Source organism: Exserohilum turcica, assembly GCF_000359705.1.
Source record: "Exserohilum turcica Et28A unplaced genomic scaffold SETTUscaffold_7, whole genome shotgun sequence".
NCBI lineage: Eukaryota > Fungi > Ascomycota > Dothideomycetes > Pleosporales > Pleosporaceae > Exserohilum > Exserohilum turcicum.
Window position 1 is genome coordinate 1,294,864 of NW_007360288.1, and position 23,257 is coordinate 1,318,120.

A 23,257-nucleotide genomic window follows, 5' to 3' on the forward strand; every position below is an offset into this window, starting at 1 on the left:
CACAGGCGTGAGATAACGAAGGAAGGCCTCCTCTTCTCCCTACTGCGCGCTAGCGCCTTAGCTGCAGGTGTTAAAAGTGCTGTTAGTCGATTCCTCGTGGTCGGTTCTCCTAGATAGCGTGCTTTCCTAGCGGTTTCCAGAAAACTCGAAGTTGGTGTGTGTTGCTGTGGTCGGTTCTCCTAGATAGCGTGCTTTTCTAGCGGTTTCCAGAAAACTCGAAGTTGGTGATGTCTATGGCTGATAGTTTGGTAGAATGGCGGTGACTTTGGCGTAGCTGTGATTGGCCTTGTTCCTATGCGCCCTGCAGCATGCAGCATGCTTGCATACATCAACGGCCATGTCGTGGCACCTCGAGATTGATTATGTTGCGTCGTGATATGACGTCGGAGTCTAGAGCACAGCTAGCCACCGTCAAATCCCACATGTACGGAGGTGCCTTTCAAAAGTTCTGTCTGCCAAGAACAATTCAGCCGAAGTACGGCCGCCTTAGTCGAGGCTTGTCTCTTCCCTCTATATACTCATTACCACCTTGTAGCTTAATTATCTTTTAGACATGAATAAGAATCCGCTTAATCCAAGCTTGGATCTTAAGTTGAGAAAGGTCTCTCTAGCAATTCTGCTAGACTCTAACTGCCTCAGCCCTTGACTGTGGAGCTCCTTTCTTCGTAGTCTCTCTCTTTATATAGAACCAGCACGGCTCAATACAGTTACAGTCTGGCGAGTTGCCACACCAGAGTAGTCTCTCGACGTCGTGCAGACTATAGATCACACTCTGATAGTGGTGGGCGTGGGCAGGTGCCTTATCTTCCATCACGACAGTCTGAGGTCTATCTTGGAGGCACTCTTTGGCGAAAGGAATCAGCTTTGGTATCAGAATACAGTTCTGATATCTCCACCAGTCTATACCACCTCCAGGCTTACGCACCAGCTTGCCTGTATTCTCTGTCCATCTCCATTGAGGTTTTCTGCCAGGCTTGTTGCGCAGCCCTGTCCTCCTCATAGACTCTGACAGCTCCCACTCCTCTCTCTGTAGAGGTTCAAGCTCAGCGTTTAGCTGCTCAATCTTCCGAGCAGCATCCTCTTTCTCTGCCTTCGTCTCTAGCTAGTAGATATGGCATGGACCTTTCCTGTCATACGAGAAGCAGCCCTAGAACATAAACTTAGAGTATCCCTTCCACCTCTCACGGATACAGCTCTTAACTACTCTCTCGTCTGCTTTTCTCCAGATCCTATAGCCCCCACGTCAGTAGTTGATCACCACGGACGTCTCGTCTGTCCAGATGACATTCTTCCAGTCCTCTAACGTCTAGTCCTTGTGGTCAATCGCCCATCTAAGACGAGCACTCCTCATCTCCTGTGTCAACCCAGGCTTCCTCGTTGGCTTAGTCTTCTTGTATCCCGCTTCTCTTAATACCCTCCAGACGGTAGAGGCAGAGATTTCGACTCCTTGGAGACTGAGCGCACCAGCAAGGTCAGCGCAGCTCTTCTCTCGTCCATATCTATCGCGTCGTACTTGTTGAAATATCTACTCCTTCACCTCCTCTGTCTGCTTAGCAGGCCTGCCAGAGCGAGGGGCATCTTGAACGTGCTGTGGAAGGATCTTGAGAGGGAGAACGTTTAGCTCAAAGCCAGCAGCGATAGCTCTACTATAGATACGATTGACCGTACAAGGATTAACACTAGTCAGCTCTAAGATCTATGACGTTGACTTGCCAATAGGAGGTGACTTCAACGTTACAATTAAGACACGGGTGTAAGAATTAGTATTAGGAGCCATAGTACTAAGTAGATAGATAACTACAACTAATTAACAGCTTAGCTTAAAGGTGGGGGTTGCGCCAAGAAGAATTGCGCCGAAGGGCCGAGATTAGCGTCAGACAGAACTTTTGAAAGGCACCTCCGTACGTGTAGATCACATAAGGATATCACTCCACCAACAGCCATCCCCCCGCTAACTCGTCAGACCTGATGGCTCAAACTCATTACACGAATCGCATCTATTAGACCGGGGCGGCCCTATCCTCGTATTACTGCTATACGTATACCATGTTGAATCAGCGCCGTCCACGATATGTGCACGCCGTCTTACTCACCAAATAACTCTCACGTCACCGCAAACCGACCATGAGGATCAAAGCCGCTCGTCACGCCCACTCGCCCGCACCTCCACCAGGCCTCCGTGTCTCTGCAGAAACGCGTCCACGCAATCTATAAACCGCTCCAGCTCCTCCCAGGGCGTCCCCAAGATGACTGCTATGCTGCCACGGTTCGTAATCCAGAAGCCAGCCTCCATCATTTCCATCCAGAGGAGCGTACTCAAGTCGGCATCTGCGTCGCGATCCCGGCCATTCCTCAATTCCTTCCTACCGTCATGCAGGAAATGGATTCCCAGGATGGTCCCAAGGCCTGTGACGGTCATTTTCGTGCCCTGTGAGAGGGCTTGGAGGCGCCGCCGGAACTCGTCTCCCATTGCGTTGAAGTCACGACAGACATCAGGCGTGTACACGCTTGCCAGGCCTGTGTATCCCGCTGCCATGCCAAGCGTGTTGTTGTTAAAAGTCCCAGAGTGACCCATTGAGCTGTTATCTCTCGGATCATACACCCACATGAGATTTTCGCGTCCTCCAAAAGCGCCAAAGGCGATGCCGCCACCCAGGAACTTGCCCAAGGTAGTGATATCAGGCTTCAGTCCCACAAGCTCCTGCAGACCGCCCGGTGCCAAGCGGCTTGTCTGCACCTCGTCGAAAATGAAGACGGCACCGACTTTCTTCGCCGAAGCTTGGACCTGGTGCAGAAAGTCACGGGTTCCAACAAGACATGGGCCTCGCCCTTGCATGCCCTCTACAAGCACCGCCGCCACATCTTCCGACTCTTCGATCTTCTTCCTCGCATCTTCAACATCGTTGAACTCTGCAATGATCCAGTCGTCCCTGTCCACACAGTTCTCCGCAGGCTGGTTCTCCGGAAAATTATAGCAGCCCCCGTGATACCCGCCCCCAAACACAACCACCTTTCTCTTCCCAGTAAAACGGCGTGCGCCCTGTATAGCATGGAGATTTGCTTCCGTTCCTGAGTTTGTAAAGCGGATGAGATCGAGGCCGTAGCGCGCACAAATCAAAGCCGCATGTCTCGTTTCCAGCGTCGTCGTACCGCCCAGGTTGAGTCCAACAGCATTGATAGTATCAATGAGCGCGGCCTGGATCACAGGCTGCGAGTGTCCGTACAGTGCAGCCGTGAATTCGCCCACCAGATCCGTGTATGTATGCCCGTCTTCAGACGTGACCTGATGCCCTTTCCCGCTCTTGAGGAACACGGGAAACGGCGCTGTGTGCAGCACGCTGCGGGTATTGCCCCCGGGTAGCTGCTTGCTGGCTTCTTGGTGCAGTCTCCAGCTCTCTGGGTTCCGCGTTGTGAAACGCGCTGTCGCTGCTGAGACTGCCGACTGCGCCGTGGCATGTCCGCTCGTTGCAGGACCGGCAGTCGAAGACATGATCACCTATTATCCAAGTGTGTAATCGTAGTTCAGATCAAAATTAAAAGCTCTGGAAATACGGCTGTGATTATAAGTACTTACACCCCGCCGACCGAGTGTACGCCCCGTTCGACGTCCGCTGATCTCGGTATTGCTATTTCGGTATTCCGGTGTAGACATGGGAACCAATGCCTCGATAGTGTTCTGCATTGTGACTCACTGTTGGCGTGTTGCTTGCCTCCACAGATACCAGATACAGTAGTGCGAGGGCCCGCTGGCCTGGATGCGGAGTGCATAAGTAACTCGCCCCCCGCTTGTTGGGTGGCTTGATAGGCATTGCGTTGGCATTCCGACCTATTCCGACGCATTCCGATGGCCCAAATACCGATGCGTTGTATTCCTGCTGTTGACGTTGTACTGTGTCACTTTGTGTGGTACGTGCTTGGGTGGGAACATGTTGCTCTTAACTTGTGACTTGTGATGTTGTACTATCCTGCTATTTTGGAAGGGGATAAGTAAATCGTGATTCGGTTCTCCTGTAAGTAAAGATTTAAGGATATTCCAGCTGTCGACAGGGGTTTTGAATGAGAAAAACATTCTTGTTGTCTGTTGTTCATTATTTGGGTCTAAAGTCAATCTAGAAAGTCCTGCTAGATAACATCTTCAATCCAGGTAGTCTCTAATATGATAACGTGATTTGGCGCTCTTGCTTGCTCCCTGCAATCACCCACACTGCGACACAAGCTGATATCAGGCAGAAATTTCCCGCCAGCTTGGATACAAATTGTACTGACTTGCTGCTCTCTGCACTTGCGCTCACGTTTCGCATGTCTCGGTTATTTGCTTTTTCCCGCCCAACGACCACCGGTTGGAAAGGGGGCAAGGGGGGGCCCTGCTGGTGTACGCACCCAAATATAGCTGTTTATGGGCATCCTGAGCTGATCCTATCGCATGTCAACTTGCGAAGTCATCGACGGTTTACTGCATGTAAGACCCTTTAGGGCAATATGCTGACTCGCAGGAGCGGCCTCGAAATCTTACTAACCGCCTTTGTCTCGTTCTGGGAAATGGCATAAGCGCACACGCCCTACACGCTGACAGTAATCGATGGGGCCCAAGAGGGCAGGCGTTGGATGTCGCGCTGGCATTGTGTGAAGTGTATCAGGTGTGTCAGGTTGACAGTGGTTTGATCCTCCATAGACTCTGTGGGACTCTGTTTCGAGCGTCTGCTTGGCCCTGGTCATAGGTAGGAGCTTGACTCAGATATACTGAGCTGTCAAGACCTGTTGTGGGTGCATGCAAACCCTCCAGAGAGCCAGAAATCGCGATTCTACATGATATGCTTCGATTTACAAGGTGATATTACCATGATTGAAGTGTAGGGTTGATTGTTCGATAAGATGACCTGGCAAATCTTGATGCTACACCGCTTATCGCATCCGTACTTACCGAAATTTAGACAAAAAAGAAAACGATAAAGCAGAGCCATGACTTGCAATGTCGGGTAGATGCATTCAAGCCGTCTTTGACTCTAACACTATCCGACGTCCAGTCATGCCAATATTTCCAGTTCCTTTTGCGTGTGACGATGTGCAGCACAACTGATGTGTTGTACCATGCAGGACCACGCGATCTTGCAGCCAACCTGCAGGGGCCTCTACGAACACTGGGTTATTGAGTTTGAGTTCTGATATGGCACACTACCGACAGGGTGGGCTAAAACTTGGTTTTTTCTTCTTAACATGGCCCAACACCCAATCCTCGCTGCCCAACCCATACCTCATGCAAGCGGTATCACAAGTTCAAAGACTCATGATTGCTATTTGGAAGATCCCAACGTGGCACAGGGTAATTTTAGTCATGAATTACTGTGAAAGACGCCCCGTTACACACGCGTTTGCCAGCTCATCTGGGAGTGAAGCCCATCGCCAAGACTCTGATTTGCAGCCCATTTTATGCGATGCGATCGATATGCTGTTACAGAAACCTCTAAGCTATGTTGGTGTGGTACAGGTTGCTAAAGGTGTTTCAAGTGTTACCAATCAAAGCTAGTACTTCTAACTACTATAGGCTGCTGTTCAAGCCTTGAGAAGACATGGCGTTGATAGAAGAAAAAACGGGCGTTGTTTGGGCTGTCATGCTCATTTTAACATCGGTGTCCTTGAGCTGAAGGTATAGCTTTGGACGTGGTCATAAGGTGTTAGTGATCACTCGAGCACACGGATTCTCCCGTTTCACATTTACTCCTTTTAATTATGCTCTCTGGAGTTCTTGATTGTTTATGCCGTGCGCCTTGGCAGTTCTCATTTCTATGGAATATTTTCCCATCTACAGAAACCCCTAAATCAAGCGAAAAAAAAAGTACTTTGCAATGCGCATTATAATTTCAATCCAAAGAAGTAAACCTGTTGCTTGAACTTGGCGTTTGATCGCCCGTAAGAGACATGCACAACAACGTGCATATACAGGGCGACGCTAACACCATCACCCAAGAACAGTCACACCACGCTGCTAAACGTCATCAAAAATGTTGTTGGGAAAGATAGATAATCCGATTCACCAGTTTGAGTTCAGGGGGTTTGTCATAAAAGTGGCGACTCGGACGGCATCACCGAAGCAGACCAGAACGTTATTTTCATGACTTCGACACAGCCACCGAGTGGCGTTAGCGTATGCACATCGCTTGTGTAGGAACACTACTCCAGTTTTGCATCCAGAAAAATCTCGGGTGGCCATTTTCGGCATCACGGCATCTTTTTTCCTCCGTCTACTAATGCTGACGATGTCTGGTATAAGGAGATGGTCAGCGTTGGGGCTGGCTGTAAGTTCAGCAAGTGAGCATAAAAGTGAGCAACGTTTTCAGCTGAATGGTGCTCTAAACAGGACTGTATCCGAATACTCAGCTGTCAAGCTCCGCCAATACCATCTCCTATCTTCTATTGCCACTGTTGATCACATGGAATTGGCTTCCCATACACATATGTGGCAAAGTTCTTGGAATTTTTTTTCAGCATGTTCGGAGAAGCGGCTACGCCTGTTTTGAGGAAAGCATGCCTCCTAGCCAAGCGGCAAAAGACTTCCATGTCCTTCTATAGTGATGATTGGATGTCACTATGATCACGAACAAGGTAAGAAGACCGTGGGGTGACATGGTGTTATAAGCGTTGAACCAATGAATCCTTCTAGGCAGCATAGCCCTTCCCGTCGATACCAACTATTCGAGTCGACTAAACGAGACCGGACGCCACTCCAGGCATCGATACGATAGTCCCTGTGCTTTCATATATAGCCTTCTACCCCCTAGCTCTTCCTTGCCGCTCCATGCTCACCGACTCTAGGGCAACGACGAACCCGACATCCCACAACAGACTGAACGAAAACTACAAATTAACACAATACCCGTCAATACCCGAGAAGAAAATGTTGCGGAAGCAGACCCATACTGACTCTTAGGTCGCGTTTTCGAGAGCAGCTCCAAGCATGGGTGTGAAACGCACCGACACTCAAACTGGGACGCACCCTGGGGTTCACCCCATGTATCGTCCCGTAGGCAGCTCTTCTTCTTCAAAGCCTTGACTACCAGGACGATGTATTGGTCCAAATCTTGTTTGCGCGTTCAATCCTGCGTGGTTCTCGTTGGGCGAGGCTGTGTGTGGTGATAGGCTGCCCTGCTGTTGCTGATAGGATACGCCAGGTATTAGCGATAATATGGACATGGTTGCGCCTTGCTGGGCCCACGTCGGTCCTCTTGATCGTCGTTGGGCTCCGTTAGCTTGAAGAGAATGATCCTCGCCGACCCTGGACCCTGGATGGATACGTGCCCCAAGCTCCACATCGCACCTTTAGTCTGCCCGACTACCTCACTTCTTCCTCACCTGTTCCCCTCATCAGCATTTCATACTTCGACGTCTCAGGCGGGCTCTGTACATACATCCAAACTGGTCGAGATAGCTTCTTGACATGCTGACGCAGCACAACAAGTGCTGCCTGCTTTGCACGTGTGTGCTGACGGCCTCTCTCGGCAAGAAACATTTCTAGCATTGCCTGCCCAGCTTTCCCCCAGCAACGACTTGCTCAGACTTGCTTAGACTTGCAGCCCCACGAAGAAGGCCTGTCGCAAACGTATACCGAACGCCGACAAAAGAAAATACAAAAGAAAGACCCCTTTGCACGGAGCAACGAATGCGTGATGGTGTTCGGATTAGGCAGCAGCCTGCCTACGTTCTAAAAGACAAAGGAAATAGCATGGGTGGAGCATGCCAGACATGATGTGTGTTGGATCGTCCAAGACATAGGAAAGAGACGTAGTGCCATGTGTTGGGAGGTATGAAGCCAGCCCACAGTGGAATCGTTGACAACCAAAGAGAGCAAGAGAAGGACACAAAGAAAGAGAAGGATTAGTTTTGAGGGGCACTGTTGCCGAGGAGAGCCTATCTCGACCAAGCGGAGATGTCTTTCAAGTCCATATCTTGGACTCTGCCTCTCGAACGCCGTGCCGATGCACTTCCAAACAAGAGTTCTGGGTGGTGCGCTTTGTAATGCTTCCTGCGAGCATCCGACCGTTGGAATGTTTTTTTGCATGTACTATGCTCACATTCCAACGGCCCGAGATCATGATGAGATCCCTTCTCATGTCTCGATCTGTTGCCTCCCGCCCATTTACCGCTAAAGGTGGAATCGCAACCAGGGTATCTACATTCCAAAACCTCGTCGGTATAGTTGGATGCAGTACCAGGCGTAGAAGCCTCTGTGATCTGGGATGGCGCATGAGACATTTGTCTGCGTTTTCGTGAATGCGACGGATAGCCGGGCTCTGACCGGGTGTATATGTTGGGATATCCTCGAAAGTCTGTTGGTATTCCAGCTCTTGGTCCGGAAGTGTGGAAGGCGTTCAAAGGAGACACGGAAGAGCCGGGCTGATAAGAGATAGGGGTTTCCATTTGACCTGGGAAAGGGGCGTGTTGGTAAAGGGGCACATGCTCTCTTGGCATAACATTGGTCATGGAGTCATGTGAATAATTCATGGACGACAGTGGGGTTCCGAAATCACTTTGCGTTGAAGGACCCCAGCCAGAGTTGTTAGGAGCGGACGTCGAGCGTGTTGTGTTCGAAGGGTATTGCTCAACGCCCATCGGCATCAGCCCGGTGTATGGGTTAGGCCGTCCGCCTTGGACGGCACCTACGGGGTTCCAAGGCTCTGAATTCCGGACAAGTGGCATTGCGCTGAACATCGCACTCCGTGCGACCATCATTGCACTCGAGGTTGCCTCCGTGGAGGACTGACCATCTTGTTGGTTGTATGGTGTAGCATCCATCCCGGACCCCAGTTGCTGGTTGAGGTGACCAGAAAACAGTGACATGTTTTCCAAGTCACTGCGGGAAGTGCCATCAAGTCGGTGGTAAGCTGGACCAGTTTCCTGTGCTAGATTGAAATTACTAAATTGGTACAGATCGTCTTGCTGAAGCAAGTCTGGGACCTGGTCTTCTGCATCTGCAGGCACTGGCTCAATCGAACAACTTTCCGATCTCGCATGATGATCGTGGTGGGTAGATCCTGCATGGGCATTCTGCATCAAAGCAAGGTTGGCCCGGCCGCCATGCTGTTGGGTCGATGCCCGAGGGACGTAATAGGGGCCTAGAACCCTAGTCTCATCGGTGCCATAGGAAGGGAAGGCTTGGTATGGGTCGTGGTACCTCGACCCATCCATGTCCATGTTCTCGTTCTCCATCTCGATAATTATTGGTGTTGGCAAGGCGATGATGAAGATGATAAAGATGATGAGGAAGAGGAGGGGAGAAAGTAAGAGGATGCTCAGAGGATGGAGAAGAGATGGAAAAGAGGATGGAAAAGAGGATGAGCAAGAGATGGAGAGGAGGATGAGGAAGAGGAGGGGAGAAAGTAAGAAGATGCTAAGAGGAAGAGGAAGAGGAAGAGGAAGAGGAAGAGGAAGAGGAAGAGGAAGAGGAAGAGGAAGAGGATGAAGAGAGGGATGAAGAGGAGGAGGTGCTGTTGGAGCGCAGCTGCTGGGTATTAAGAGAAGGCCTTCTGAAATCCGTGAACGGTCAACCAAGGAGGCTTCAAGTACCTCAGAGCACAATGGCAGCTCAGGATACGACGCTTGGTCGAGCGATGGACCTCCGCGCCGGCAGACTCTTGGCGGCGATCACTAAGCTACAAGCCAGTGACCGAACAAGGTTGTCCAACGCCCTATCCACCCACTTCTGATGTGGTATTCGATCCAGACTGGAAAGGCTCTGGCGGGTGGCGGGAGGCGTTGAGGGCTTGATCGATTTACAGTTTGCTCGCTAGGGTTCACGGTTCGTTCGGCGGCGTCAACAACGGGTACTACTCTTATGTGGTGAGCTTGTGTAGGGAGAGGTAGCAAGAAGGGACATACTAGTCGATCCAGAAGACTTCTACTCAGGCCTAGTGCACCTGACGCCCAGCCTAAGCCTCGCTCTTCTATCTGCAGAGTAAGAGTTCCTCGACCTCGCATAGACTATTGGATACGTTCCCCTAGACGACCGGGCGCAGCTGTAGCGGCAAAGCGGAAAGGGATGTCGTTGAAGATGATGAGGATCAAGAAGGTGGAAGGTTGACGAAGAGCTACAAGTGCGTCGTGTGCGGCGGCGCGGTACGTGGGCCTCACTCTTCGGACTCGGAAAATAGGGGACGATGGATGAGGGGTATCTCGATTTTGAACTATCAAAGAGTCGAATCTGTCAGTGAACTCGAGGGGCTTTTGAAGCAGTGTGCTGGGCTGTCCTCAACGAAATCACTTACCTTGGGCGCGTCCTCCGGGATGGCGGGCTCCGCAAGTAGCGCGTCCAGCACCGCGTCAACCCCTGCAAAATCGGTTGCCTTCTTATGACGATATCGCGAGGAAGCCAATGCTGAGATACAACCAGGCCGCACCAATGGTGGAGAAAGATCAGAGAGTCGGTGTAGGACGATGGTGATTGGGAAAATAAAACTGGGCAGTGTGCGAATAACCCTCATCGCAAGGCCCAATAGCTATGGGAGAACACGGAAGCGCTCAAGCCATAGCAGAACCCCTCGCATCGGGACAAGGCAAAAAAGGCGGCTACGGTAGCCACGTATGCGACGTATGTACAGGCAAGGACACATGGCTGCTGTTGTCCCCCGTTTAAGGGTATGCTTCGAGACGATTTGAGTACACACCAAGGAACCTTCACATTCTGGGGTGCAGCTCCTTTTCATTGACTTTCCAGAGCGCTATGCCCTCGCAATGATCTAAATGGAGGTGCATATGCCATGCAGCCATACCACACCATGCGGAGCTGTCATGCAGAATCGACAGCTCCGCGCTCGCAGCCACGTCTAGCACCAGTGCCAGAATGCATACATAGCATATCCTGCCAATCCAACCAGACAACTGGTATGATGCAGCAAGAGCTCGCAATCCGCACCACCAACACATGCCGCTTCTTACCACACCCATCTTTTTATCAGAGGCAGGACTGCTTTGCATTCGGTTCAAACACTGCGAGTGAATCCCCGCACGAGATGGACTCGAGCTACATCCCTGCCTCGGTAGCGGGCGACACGCCATGCCTGCGACACGGCTGGCTGCGCCGCGATCGAGCAGCTAGAAATGCCGCTCCCATGCGAACCAAGTCTTTTCACACAGTTGGCGCGAGTCTTCCTCACTCGACTAGTCTGCAGTTATCTTTACTCCTTGGAGCGAGGTGCATGCGGCCATTCCCCATCTTCGTTCTCTTGTGGGGGTTTTAATTGCTTGCGCATTCACACGAACTGCTCAGGTGCGCAGAGTGGTTGGTCAAAAGCCACAACTCGGTTACCCCCCCACAAAGCCGGCATGTGTCAATCCTGTGCGCCAACACGTATCCGATGAATTAAGGAGACAAGCTACCCCAATTTTTCGCTGGAAAGGATGGGGAAATCACAAACCTCTGCCGTCAAGTAGCAAATGTCGGGTTCAGAGCGAAGAGTCAGCATGGCGCAGTTGGTATCTGAACCGCCGTGAAACATGGATCTGCAGAAGATGGAAACGTCTCGCCAGCCATAATTTTCAGCCTCATCGCTTCAGGCGCCTACGGCGCAATTACGCATCCGTATGAGTTTGCGGCAAAGATACCACATCACGGGAGTGGCAGATAGGTGCAAAACCAAACACGTGGACAGAAGATCCCATCCAAGGTTGGCCCCGCAGGACGTTGTGCCACCATCTAGCCCAGTGCGGCGTCTAATCAGAAACCAATACCAGTTGGCTGTTTTATGTATCGCTGAACCGTCACATCCATTCACAAGCTGCGTACCTCAACCTCCGAGCATAGATTTCACATCTTTGGACAGCTCTTTGAAAGAAGAGTGTATAATCATGCTTGCCGAACAGCGCATCGCATATCTGGTTGGATGACACGCTCGGGGCGTATCAGCTGCTCAAGTCTTCACACAATACCAGCGCCTCGTAACAACATCCGGGTCATGGCACGAGTTGGATCTTTCCCGTAACTCGGGCCGGCGCGGGATTTGGGTATCTATGTTGCTGGCCCAACCTTGTCTTTCGTCAAAACTGTATAATCACTGAGTTTTGGGAGCAGAGCCGCATAGATAACAGCACTTAACCCTCAACCCATCCGCCAAGACTCGTCGCCGCTCTTGTTGTCGCCTCGCCAATACAAAACGCCCATGTCAGCCTGGCCGTGGGGTTCACCGCCATTCATTTCTTCAAAATCCAGACATTTGGGATGCATGCAAAGTGTCGGTGACGTTGGTGCCAATTGGCATTGATTCACCACATCAGATGCGGCCCAACCGTGTCTTGCTGGCCAAGTAGAGAGGAAGTGTACATGTGCACGGGTTCATTTGCCTCGAGCAGGGAGTAAGGTGTCTACTTACGAAGTAACACCTGCATACAGTTTGAAGGCCCAGCGCAGGCCTTGTTCAATGAGCTAGCATACAATTCGGTGTCATTGGGTCTCAATCCAATGTGCCCAACGAACCTGCATCACCCACAGTACACGCACAAACACAACTGATAGAGTTGATCACACACTCGGCCTTTGGAAAGAAATGGAGACCTCGAGTATCCATTGTGTACTATGGCGTTTCTGCACGCATACATACGTCTGCCATCGACACACCCGTGAGATAGGGCTTGTGACTAACTTTGAAGCCTATTTGCGCTATAGACGATCCCATCTGTCACCGGAAGTGACGTCTATCACGAATCCCTGCAACCATAACTACCCAATCCTAATAGTCCACGGGGAGGAAGGCAAGATTGCATCCACTAGTAGCAAAATCCTATGGATCACGACTCGTGCGCCGTGCATCACGGTCTGACTGCGCACAACACATACCAATGCCCAACGTCACATAACCGGTGTCCCTATTCCCAGGCGGCCCGATGAACTGGTAGATGGATTGCAGCCAAATACATCCGCGACGCACTTTTTTTCCTCTTTGAGTTATACGCTGCGACGTACAGAGTCGGAACCACCAAGACAATGGAGCCTAGGCCGGCCCAAACACCCAAGATCCTTCCGATTTCTTGCCTGATGAGGGCTGAAACAGGTGATTGATTAACAGGCTCTGCCAACCCGCCCATATTCATACAAGCTGGAAATTTTCAAGTTGCCTGATAGTATGGCAGACCGAAGGTTGGCTGTGGCATGCTACCATGAGCACCGTTGATGCATTAGAATGCATGCATGTGGAGCAAGTGCAAGCTCGGCCGCCCCCTCCCTCTCCGTACTTTACATGCAGACCACATGGGTCTTGAAACCAGACTGCTTGATTGGATGCCATATTTGGACATCTCACCTGGCCGGTGGGTCTTTGGGTATACTGCTGCAGCGTTGCACAAATAGAAACCTGGATGTTCGTATTTTGGACATTTGTGCATTCGATACTGCACCTCACCCCGGCTCTTCTAGGCCCGTATGCATCTATAGGGTGGCCTGCGGCGTCGACTCTCATGACATCACACGGCAGCATTTACCACCTTGGAACTGATTGGCTACGTAAGAGCCTCACGCCTCGACGCGACAATCCGGAGACTCGGCTACACAGCCGTATTCACGTATTCACAAAGGCGCCACCTCTCAATTTACCGTCTTCATGGTAGAGAAAAGTATTGGTATTACTGAAAGTACTAAGACATTACTGCAAGACTCTGTCCTGTGCGAGCCACTCGGGATCGCTCCAACTACGTAAACCAGCGTCGAGGCTATCAAAGCCGAAAAGATACTTACGGTCGCAAGCGACCGGATGGGAGAATTACCAGCTCCTGATCTGCGCCACGATACACGGATATCGTAGCCGATCACATGAACTGCGTCCAGCACTAGTTTGCATTCCGTTTCTTTGGCCTCGCATCGGGCAAACGGTGTTTCTTCCACTCGTGTTTCTTGGTGGCGTCTGCTCGGTTATAGGCTCGCTTGCAAACACGACATGCCTTTCCCACGGCCGACGCCAGCGGGTTGTGGAAAGCGAGATCGTGTCTTTTCAAATTGCCTTTGCGATATCTGTTCAAGTGGTCAGCCTGGGCATTAACCTGGGAAAGGTTGCCTTGGTGTTACGTACTTGCCACGAAAAGCTTTATCGCATTTGCTGCAGTGGATGATGCTGGCATCCGCTTCCTCCCGGGTTTCGGGGTTTGAATTGACCTCGGTCAATTGTTGCTCTTCACGCGCTGCGTAGGGCTGTGGCGATTGTCGCTGATTATACGATTGGCCGATATGCAGCGGAGGTCGTGATGGGCTCGCTCTCATCGTCGGGTGGTTCGCAATCTTGGTATTGCTTGTTTGAAGGTCGTATTCGAGTTGGTGCTGCCATGCACGATGCCCCTGGTATTCATGAATACCAGGCAAGATGCTCGACTGGTCCCATGTTTGCGAGAAAGGGGCTTTGATGGAGCTGCCTGTCGCAAGCGATACATTGCTGCTGGCAATGCAGGTTTCCGATCCACTGGAGTATGGCGACGGGGAATATCCCACATGATTTCCGCCATGGAATGCGGGACGCTCAACACCTGAGCCTTGAGCGAAATAATGCGGTTGCTCAGCAAGACTCACGCTGGAAGACAATGCACAGTGGTTCTGCGAAACGAGGTTTAACGACATGGGCGACATGGTGGGCGTGGCCCAAGAGCTTTGCGAAGGTGAATGAATCTCATGAGGCAACCCCATGCTCCTTTGGACCTCAATGCCAGACGAAAACTGCATGCCGTAGCTTACGTCAGTACCAGGCGTGTCAAGCGAGATGGGCGATGAATTTTGGGACTGTTGGCAGCTTGTCATACCAGGATCCGGAACGAAGTACTGTTGGGTGTTTAGACTCCAAGGCAGCCTGGAATTTTCGAGATTATCTGGCGTCTGGGGTGCAGCATGCTCGAAAGCGCTATCGTACTCGTGGACTGGATATCCGAGCCACGTTTGGCTGGTAACAAAGCTCGAATTGGCGCTTGGCTGCATGGGACTTTCTAGCTCCACAGGTAAAGGCCCTGCGGGAAGTTCGGCAACAGGGCGATCACTCGGAAGCTCATGCACCTGGGAAGAATCGAGATTCTCACAAGGCGGCTCGTAAGCTGGCGGGGGCTCGTTGGGGTCGGCGATGCGGCAGCTTTCAGAGTACATTGGATGGATGGATCCGTCGTGGTCGACGGTTGCGTGGCTTTCGGGGTGCATGTGTTGGATTGTCATTACAAATCGACGAAATCTCCAGGTACGATGTCGATAACAGGTTGGCTTGTTATCTTGACAGTACTCTAGGGATGAAGCGAATGAATCGGCACTGGGCCCTATTGCCTGCTCGGTAAGGCCGTGATTACGTGTGGAGATGCTAGACTAAGGTCAGTCAAGGGAACATGGAAAACAATTGCTAATGGAACAGGATTGGTTGCTCACGTGATTCTCAAGCGACGCTTCGGTTCGAAGTGGATGAGCATTGCTATGAACGTGGGGTACTGCTCAAATATGTGGCAACAAACTCATGGCGGCGAAGGACCTTATCAAACTTGACTTTGTCCAAAATAATGGGAATCATCTTGGGACTTGAGTCTTCCTGGAGGACTTGCTAGCCGATAGCACAATCATCGTACGACACCACCAAGTGGAGATGCAATCTAAAGGACACCTTACATCGACAGAAGACTGGATTGATCGCTATCATGACGCACAGATACGCTGTTTCAAGAGTCGGAAAGTAAAAAAAAGGCAAAAGGCAAAAAGGCCGCCAGAGGACTCGACATTACTCCATGCACAGCTGGGAACCATCTGTACGTGCGCACGCATACGACAGCTTCATTCGAGGAGATTGGCTTCCGGCCAAGCCGTAGCTTGGATTCGAATAGATTGCCGTGGAGCTATTGGGCGAACGCGGGTGGCAATTTGGTCCTTGTTGTTGCCTTGAGGCATCGTAAGGTTGGGGTGTTAGCCAAAAGACCATACGGAGAGGCGTCAGAGTCAGCGGGCCAGTTGAAAAAAGCAAGAAACAATGCCGCGGCACTCGTCCATACGCCAAGCCTGACTCCGCTGCAGCGGAGGACTGCGATCGACGCCTGCTGCAACGACGTGTTCCAGGCCCTCTTTGTACGCCGTTTGCCTAGATCGGACATTGTCTGTCGGAGGGACTCCAGGATCATGCTCGAGAATAAGTCCGTCTGTTCTCCGGATCCCCGATGGCAGCAGAGGTAGCGATAATTCGTCAGTGCGTCGTAATGTCCATGTCTGCGGTGGAAGTGTTGGGTATTCCAGGAGGAACACCTGCAAAGGTGAGGGGTTTTCCACACATGGCGTGGGGTTGGCCCGAGAAGACTCCCAGAGCTGCGTCCAATGTCCCTGGAGTGTCCAACGCGCTGTTCGTAACGAGCCGAGGGAATTCGAAGAGTCCGGATTTTTTTTCCCAGCCTCATCAGGAGGCATTGCCTCAGATATACCTCTAACTTGCACTGCCTACAAAGATGTAAGTCAGGATGCTGTATCTCAGCCCCCAAAACGGCTCCAAGGAAATTCCCACGAGACTACAAAGGATGAGCATTTCGGGTCGAAATCAGCGGCTGTGAACCTGTGGATTCTGCCTTGAGTCTGCCTTTGTAGAGGCTTAGTCGACGCATGAGGCTCTATGGATGGTCTTGTGGGGCCGAGAAGGTTCGCATTATTCACACTGGCAGCCTTGGATGTTTCTACATCCAATGGAAACTGTGTTGGAACGCCATCGGAGGCCGCAGCACGGCCATGACAGTATGCAACCGGCAGAAGCCGCGACAGCACCGTCGAGCCTGGCGGCTACGCATGACATGGCGCCATCTCGACATGTCTCTGACTCTAGGATGCCCCAACTTCCCCTGCGTCCTGCAGGAATCAATCTCTCAGGCTTCTGCTGGATGTCAGTCTGTCCTACTGCAAGCCCGCCTGGCGCAATCGGCCATCCCAACACCATTCAGCCACCGGCTGACGTGCACGCTCTCGAAACGGAATCATAGGATCGCCGATAAGTGTCCCATTTGGTACCACGGTCAGATCACTCGCCTGGCATGCACCGCACCAGGTATCCATGAAGCAGACCAGCCCTCGCGTTAAATGCCGTTTTCATCCAGACTTTGGCTGGAGGGTGCGCATTCGTGCTCAGCACGAGCCATTTAGTGGTCAGAGCTCACGGCTCGGCACGTGCCCAACGACAGATCGGCCAAGACGTCATCTTCTCTAGGTCTTTATTCGCACGTCACCGTTTACCCTTGTCGCGTCGTCCCATACCACGACGACGCCCAGCAACAGGTCGGCAAATATCATGGACGCGACTGACATGTCCTTTACAGCAAGACGGCAACAGCCCCGTAGGGTGGCGCCCAAGACTCACTCAGGATCCTGGCGTGTCCTCCCCGTGTGGACAAGGCCATACCAGGCCGCTTTGCTGATTATGGCCAATCCTCAGCAGAGTCGTAATCATCAGGCCACTTGCTCCGTCTTGCAATTTGTCGTATGTCCTCCGCTGGCGCCATGGCATGTGACATGATCGTAATGGCGCGGCCCTCCCATCGCAGGTCGCCGTGGCCGTTGGCGAGGGGCTCGGTGTGCTCCACTGGCTTATCTCAGGCGTGTTCCCGCTGGTTGCCTAGCGGGGCTGCCATCTTGTCTTCCGCCGTGGGTCAATCCAGACGTATCCCTCTGATGAACGACTGGATGAGAGGCATCCCCGGAGTGCATGTGGACCTGCCTCTGCATCGCTCCTTGTCACTCGCAAAACCATTATGCACGGTGCATGACAGATTTTACATGACACTTTCCGCCGACACTTGGCCGGGCAGATCGGTGGTGATCAGGATGCCCAGCCGCTTGTGCAGGGGAATGATGCGGTTTCAACACAAATAGTAGCACACTCGACCTATCTGGCGGAGGAATTCAGCTCTCGCCGAGGGCGAGGTATAATCCCCGCGTCCTCTGGCGCTGGGCGCCCGCCATGTATGCCGCACCACAACACCAAGCAAAAGGGCCCTCAGCACCATCGTCGGAGTCATCGAGTCCCTCAAGCCGTTGACTGGTTATGCGTGTGCCAACGCACCCACGGCGCAATCTCTCAACAGGCGGCCTCTCTTAAGATAGATACATGTTTCAGACTAACGGTCCTCGATCCCGGTGACTGCGAGTCCTCCTCGCCGACTATCCTTTTGCAGTACCGGTGAGCGGTAGCGTTATTGCCTGGAGGCCTTGATCAGCATACCGGTCAATGGTGTTGCATGGCGACTGCGCCCGTGTGCAGTGTCAGTGTCAGCGAGCGTGTCACGGCTGCTCGGCGCGCATCGCCATGTCCGAGGCACGACGGAAAGCGAAAATTCACAACGGGGACTTGCAATGAATATTCACCATGTGACAATTCGACATAGAAGAATATGCGTACGTCATTGGGATCATACTGGTATGCGTACATACAATGTGAGGCGGGGCCGTTGCAACGCCACGAAGACTCGCTCCCAAGAAAAAAAAAAGGAAAAAGGGAAAAAAAGGAAAGCAAGTAAGTAAACGTGATTCTCGGCCGCGAGGCTGAGCTCAGTGGCTTGGACCCCACCACGCGCGCCTACCAGAGAAACCAAAAAAAATCCCCAAGCAGCCAAAACCGCAATAAGCGCCGATAAGTAGGATTCCGTCAACCAAAGAGAGAAGGAGAAAAAAAAGGGGAGAGAAGATCGCGGAGAAAACCCAAAGCACAACTCCGAGAGCTGAAAAAAAAACATAGCCTTGTCGCCCATTGCCCCCCCCCTACGTAGGATAAGAAAAAGAGAAAAGGGAAGTAATTTATATATGGGCCGGGGAAGTCCTCGTGGAATTCAATAGTGAGAAGCATGGCTTCTCACGCGGTAATACCCGTCGCTTTCGTTGTCGTCAGATGCACCCTCCCGCTCGTCGTGTCCACGCGCCCTGTACTCCTGGAACGTGTCGTCGTAGTCGTAGACGCGGCCATCCCGTCGCACGCCCCAAATGCCATGGTATGGCGGGGAATAATCGTGCTCGTGCACTTGACGAGAAGAGGTGTTTGCATGGGGAGCAGGGTACCGCGAACGCTCGGTCTGGACGCTCTCGGGCGGCTGCTGCAATTGGCTCGCCTGTGGTGCTGGTGCTGGTGCTGGTGGAGCGTGGATGCTGGCCGACGGATAGCCAAGGACATTTCCGCCATTCGCATGCGCATGCGCATGCCCGCCGCCGTGGCCGTGTGGGTAGTATCGGCTATCTGGGTATGGCTCACGGTGCGCCGATCTCAGGTGCATGGGCTCCAAAGCGGGATTGTTGATTACGCGTTGTAGACGCCTGTAGTCGTCGCGGGGGGGACGGGCGACCTCTCTGTAGACAGGATCGTATGCCGGGCTGTACTCGTCATGCTGATGCTCTCTGGAAGACGAGGCTGTGTTGGCTTGGGCCCGGCCAGACTGCGTCTTGTTAGCCGTCGGAGGCCCCATGGGTGTAAGTAGGAGCAAATATGCATCTTTCTTACAGCTTGTCCAGCACGGTTTGGGCTTCTGCGGCCACTGGTGCGGTCTCTGTTGCTGGCGAACCCGTCGGAGGCCTGCCCCGTGTAGCGGCTGTGAGGCGTCATGTTGCACTTGGGGAGTAGTGTTGTAGTGCAAGTTCAGGCGAGGGCGTATACGGCCAAAGTGACTTCACGAGCAAGTCACGAGGTGTGGCGAGGGCAGAAAGCTCAAGTCACAAATAGGCGTAGGATGTCACACACAAATCACGCTCAATAGGTGCTAGTGCGAGTGGTGTCAAGATGAGGGGAGAGGGGAGAGGGGGGGGGAGCCTGCTGAAAGCGATTGGCTGACGAGTCCAACGTGTCAAGAGGTGGTGGTGGTGGGGATGGTGAGATGGATGTATCAGTCGTGAGCCAAGTAAGACTTGAAGGAGCGCAGAGAAGGGAACGTCGCGACATGCCAGCCCGGGGCCAGGCATGCTTTAATAGTTGGGGCTCATCATAAGAGAGAGGTACGCAGCGCCACGTTCGGTGACTTGGTCCCTCCGTCGTCGTCCTCAGTCCTCAAGGCACACTTCGCTCTCATAAGCTCCCACGCCCCTTGGCAGGCCGCGATCCAACTGGTAGCGGATAAGCTCGAGCCACGCAAGGTCAGGACCCCGTACCTACTCTCTCCGCCTCGGCTGGGCGCGCCAGGCAGATCGGGCACCGTGACATTTTGCTGCGCTGCTACTCCACTGCGGTGATCCCGCAGGACCTCGTTGGGCAGTGGATACTGCCCATGCCGGTCCAGATGCACAAAAACATCACTTGTGCTCGTTTACCTCCTATACATATTTTCGCCACGTGGAAGACAAACAGACCCACTAAAGGGAAGTCATTATGCGTGTGTAAATGTAGCCGCGTGGCTTGGTAATCCAGTGCCAGGCCAACGCAAGCCAGGAGGGCGGGCCGAGTTAGACGAGCGCATAACAGACATGCGGATGCGGTGACCCAAGCGAGAAACGCATACTTGGTGCGCTAACTGGTTGGAGAGAGAAGACTGCATGGCAAGGTCCTGGTACCAGTACTTGTCTGATTGTGGGCCAACGAGACGAGCCGCTAGCAAGGCTTCTTTCGTCCTAACGCCTTTTTTTTAGGGAGGCGCCTCCGATATGGTTAATCAGATTGGCCGTGTCGAGTAAGACTGTGAGGCTTTCCGGGGTGGGGGGGGGGGGGAATGACACAGTGCCCTTGGAGAAAAACCAGTATTTTGATCGTGATCGGTAAAGTCAAGGGCGCAAGTCTGGTAAACCGTCGTCTGTGATTGGCGTACTGGGTAAGGACGTCAGGGCCCATCCTCCAGAAAAAAACAGCCATTGCATTCGTATATCCCAAAATAGCAAAGGTGGAGGGTGGCACGTCGTCTATGTATCCGTGTGGTAAAAGCTTGAAGGAGGCCTGCAGCCCTGCGTGCGTACAGCCAATTGGCCGGCGGGGGTCTGGCATATCATGGCTGAAGCAGCCCTATGCCCGCCCGCAACGTCACATGAAGGGGGGGGGGGCATGCCAGGATGAGCGACAGGAAGACGAAGGGGGCCACGTGTGCCGCCCGCATTTTTGTAGTTGCAAGTTTTGTGGCTGTATACGCATACAGGTCGGCACGGCCGAGGGGGGGGGGAAGGCTTCTCGTCCCTTCGCGCGGCCAATAGTAGAGGGGCTGGTAGCGGTGAACAGAGCATGCATCCATGTATTACCCAGCCACTCTTTCCCACTTACTTGCAAGTATGTATGTACATCTGCAAGCCCAAGCCCTCATCAAAAGAAATCGAACAGTACTAGCCCGAATACAGTTAGAGACTGTTCGGTTTCTTTTGAGGATGTGGTGGTGAGCCCTTGACGGCCTTGCTAGCGGAGCCACCACGTGCCCGTTTGCCACACGCCTAAAGCGGCGGCTTGCGGGAACTAGACTGTAGCGACATTGGCGTACAGAACCTGGTGTATGTATGTATGGATGGATGGATGCAAACCCTGGCTATTGTTCCCTGCAGCGCGTACGACGCCCACTCGTTCCATCGATAGCCATCCATCTCGAGTCATGGAGCCGCATCTCGTCAGTGCTGCCACTGCTGCCACTGCTGCTGCTGCTGCTGTTGCTGCCAGGACTCGCACTCGGGAAGTGGGACCTACCTGGGGTAGCCGAGCCGTGACCCCTCCCTCTGGGCCCGTCTGTAATGTAGTGCGTCATGCGGCCGATGATGATGAGGAATCAAATCTCCTGAATCGTATGTGCAGAGATGGGGTATTGTTGGCTGCTGCATGACGAGAGACTGCTGTGGTGTTGAAAAAGTTTGTTCGTGAGCACCGTTAAGTGATAGGCGCCAAAAAAAAGGGCGTCTGGCGTGGTGGCACAGATAAGAGGGCAATCCGGAGATAACACGGTCCCCCCCCTCGTATCTCCGCTGCAGCCCCCCCCCCCCGCCAAATGATCTCACCCCCAAGCATCCACTCGAACTCCACTCAACCTCTCGCCCTCTCGACGCGCAACCCACAAACCGGCAACCAGCAACCAGCAACCCGGAAACTGGCAGCTAACAGCTAAACAGCGCGCACCTGGCACCTGTCAACTGTCAAGCCCCCCCCCACTTCCCCCATCCACAATGCCGCGTCTCGACACGCTCCCCCCCGAAATCCTCTTCAACATCCTCTCATACACGGAGCCCATTCACAGCCTCACTCTGACTTCGTACCCGCTCAATGCGCTCGCCGCAACCAACAAGCAACTGAATGCCGTAGCGGAAGAGTACGCGCGCAACCTGCTGAAGCGGCACGCGGATATCGTCCCGCCGCGCAGCGCCAAAGTGGTTACGTGCCGCCGCAAGTGGCTGGGCGAGCTGTGCTACGTGTGCAAGAAGAATAGCAAGCGCCGCGCGTGCTTGTACCGCGCGCTGACGTGCTGTCATGCGTGTGACAAGGCCATGTTTGCGAAGATGGTATGTTTTGGAAAAAAAATTTAAAATTATCAAATGAAGATTTCTTTTTTACTTCATACAGTTTGCTACTGTAATACTACACTCTGTCTGCTGTATATTTTGCTCGTATTCTTCTTCTTCTTTTTTTTATCTTTGTTTTTTTTCTGTGTGTGTGTGTGTATGTGGACTTGACAGCTGATACACGCAATCCAGACCATGACGCAAGCCTCGCAGCAAACACACCTCTCGAAACTGGATTTGTTCACGCCGTCGCCGCTGCACCCGCACCTGCCGCCGCTGGCAACGGGCACGTATCCTGTGCTCGGCGGGGTCGCGACGATGCTGTCGACGCCTGATGTGCTCGCACGCAGCGCGTACATCCGATCGCTGCTCGGCGACAAGGCGCACGACGACGGCTTCATGCGCGTGCGGCCCGCGACGCACGACCGCATCATCAAGCACCTTAATATCGAGTACTACGATGGCAGGGGCTGGCTGGAGATGCAGGAGCGGGGCGAGCAGGAGGGGGAGAAGAAGGCGCCCAAGAGTATGGCAACGAGGGAGAGTAGGAGGGCGTATGCGGAGAAGGGGTTGAGGAAGGAGTGGGAGGCGCTGGGGGTGGAGGGCTACGATGATGTTATGTTGGGGGTGAGGCGGCTGGGGGGAAAGGGAAAGGGAAAGGAGGCGGTTGGTGGGTCGGTTGAGGCGCCGGTGGTGATTGATTGATTGATTGATTGATCAGGAAGTTGAGAGGATTCATGGTTTCTGGCAGTATTGGTTGCGGCATGTGTGCATGTGTCAAGTTGGGCACTTTTTTTCTTTTCTCACAGGCGCAATATGGTGATTGTGATACCCGAGGGCAATTCTGTAAGCGTACAACATGTC

At 52.8% G+C, this 23,257-nt stretch overlaps 6 protein-coding genes across 6 annotated transcripts; 1 reads left to right on the plus strand and 5 right to left on the minus strand.

Annotated features, from left to right (window-relative positions):
• Window positions 1–619: 619 nt before the first annotated feature.
• SETTUDRAFT_97072 (uncharacterized protein) lies at window positions 620–1,525 on the minus strand (the record flags this gene model as incomplete). Its single annotated transcript, XM_008032234.1, has 2 exons — window positions 620–1,098; window positions 1,456–1,525. Coding segments are annotated over 2 exons (549 nt in total), but the record flags the coding sequence as incomplete, so codon positions are not given.
• A 408-nt stretch (window positions 1,526–1,933) lies between these two features.
• Window positions 1,934–3,823, minus strand: SETTUDRAFT_165586 (uncharacterized protein). The gene is made up of 2 exons (XM_008032235.1): window positions 2,094–3,823; window positions 1,934–2,033 (listed from the first exon to the last, which is right to left on the minus strand). Exon 1 carries the CDS (start codon window positions 3,488–3,490, stop codon window positions 2,132–2,134), a length of 1,359 nt encoding a protein of 452 aa, XP_008030426.1. The 5' UTR covers window positions 3,491–3,823; the 3' UTR covers window positions 1,934–2,033; window positions 2,094–2,131.
• Window positions 3,824–7,902: 4,079 nt separating this feature from the next.
• Window positions 7,903–9,201, minus strand: SETTUDRAFT_34855 (uncharacterized protein; the record flags this gene model as incomplete). The annotated part of the gene is made up of 1 exon (XM_008031929.1): window positions 7,903–9,201. The coding sequence occupies one exon, from the start codon at window positions 9,199–9,201 to the stop codon at window positions 7,903–7,905; it is 1,299 nt and encodes a 432-aa protein (XP_008030120.1).
• A 4,605-nt stretch (window positions 9,202–13,806) lies between these two features.
• SETTUDRAFT_23357 (uncharacterized protein) lies at window positions 13,807–15,148 on the minus strand (the record flags this gene model as incomplete). Its single annotated transcript, XM_008031859.1, has 2 exons — window positions 13,807–13,987; window positions 14,046–15,148. 2 exons carry the CDS (start codon window positions 15,146–15,148, stop codon window positions 13,807–13,809), a joined length of 1,284 nt encoding a protein of 427 aa, XP_008030050.1.
• A 3,635-nt stretch (window positions 15,149–18,783) lies between these two features.
• SETTUDRAFT_23358 (uncharacterized protein) lies at window positions 18,784–19,547 on the minus strand (the record flags this gene model as incomplete). The annotated part of the gene is made up of 2 exons (XM_008031860.1): window positions 18,784–19,380; window positions 19,446–19,547. 2 exons carry the CDS (start codon window positions 19,545–19,547, stop codon window positions 18,784–18,786), a joined length of 699 nt encoding a protein of 232 aa, XP_008030051.1.
• Window positions 19,548–21,956: 2,409 nt separating this feature from the next.
• On the plus strand, window positions 21,957–23,251 carry SETTUDRAFT_44023 (uncharacterized protein). Its single transcript, XM_008031973.1, has 2 exons — window positions 21,957–22,393; window positions 22,586–23,251. The coding sequence occupies exons 1-2, from the start codon at window positions 22,061–22,063 to the stop codon at window positions 23,096–23,098; spliced, it is 846 nt and encodes a 281-aa protein (XP_008030164.1). The 5' UTR covers window positions 21,957–22,060; the 3' UTR covers window positions 23,099–23,251.
• The last annotated feature ends 6 nt before the right edge of the window (window positions 23,252–23,257 follow it).

Excerpts from the sequence above, each read along its gene's own strand:
- SETTUDRAFT_165586 (XM_008032235.1), bottom strand. The coding sequence starts at position 3,490 with ATGTCTTCGACTGCCGGTCCTGCAACGAGCGGACATGCCACGGCGCAG.
- SETTUDRAFT_44023 (XM_008031973.1), top strand. The coding sequence starts at position 22,061 with ATGCCGCGTCTCGACACGCTCCCCCCCGAAATCCTCTTCAACATCCTC. Across the intron at positions 22,394-22,585 it reads AGGCCATGTTTGCGAAGATG|ACCATGACGCAAGCCTCGCA; the intron begins GTATGTTTTGGA and ends CACGCAATCCAG.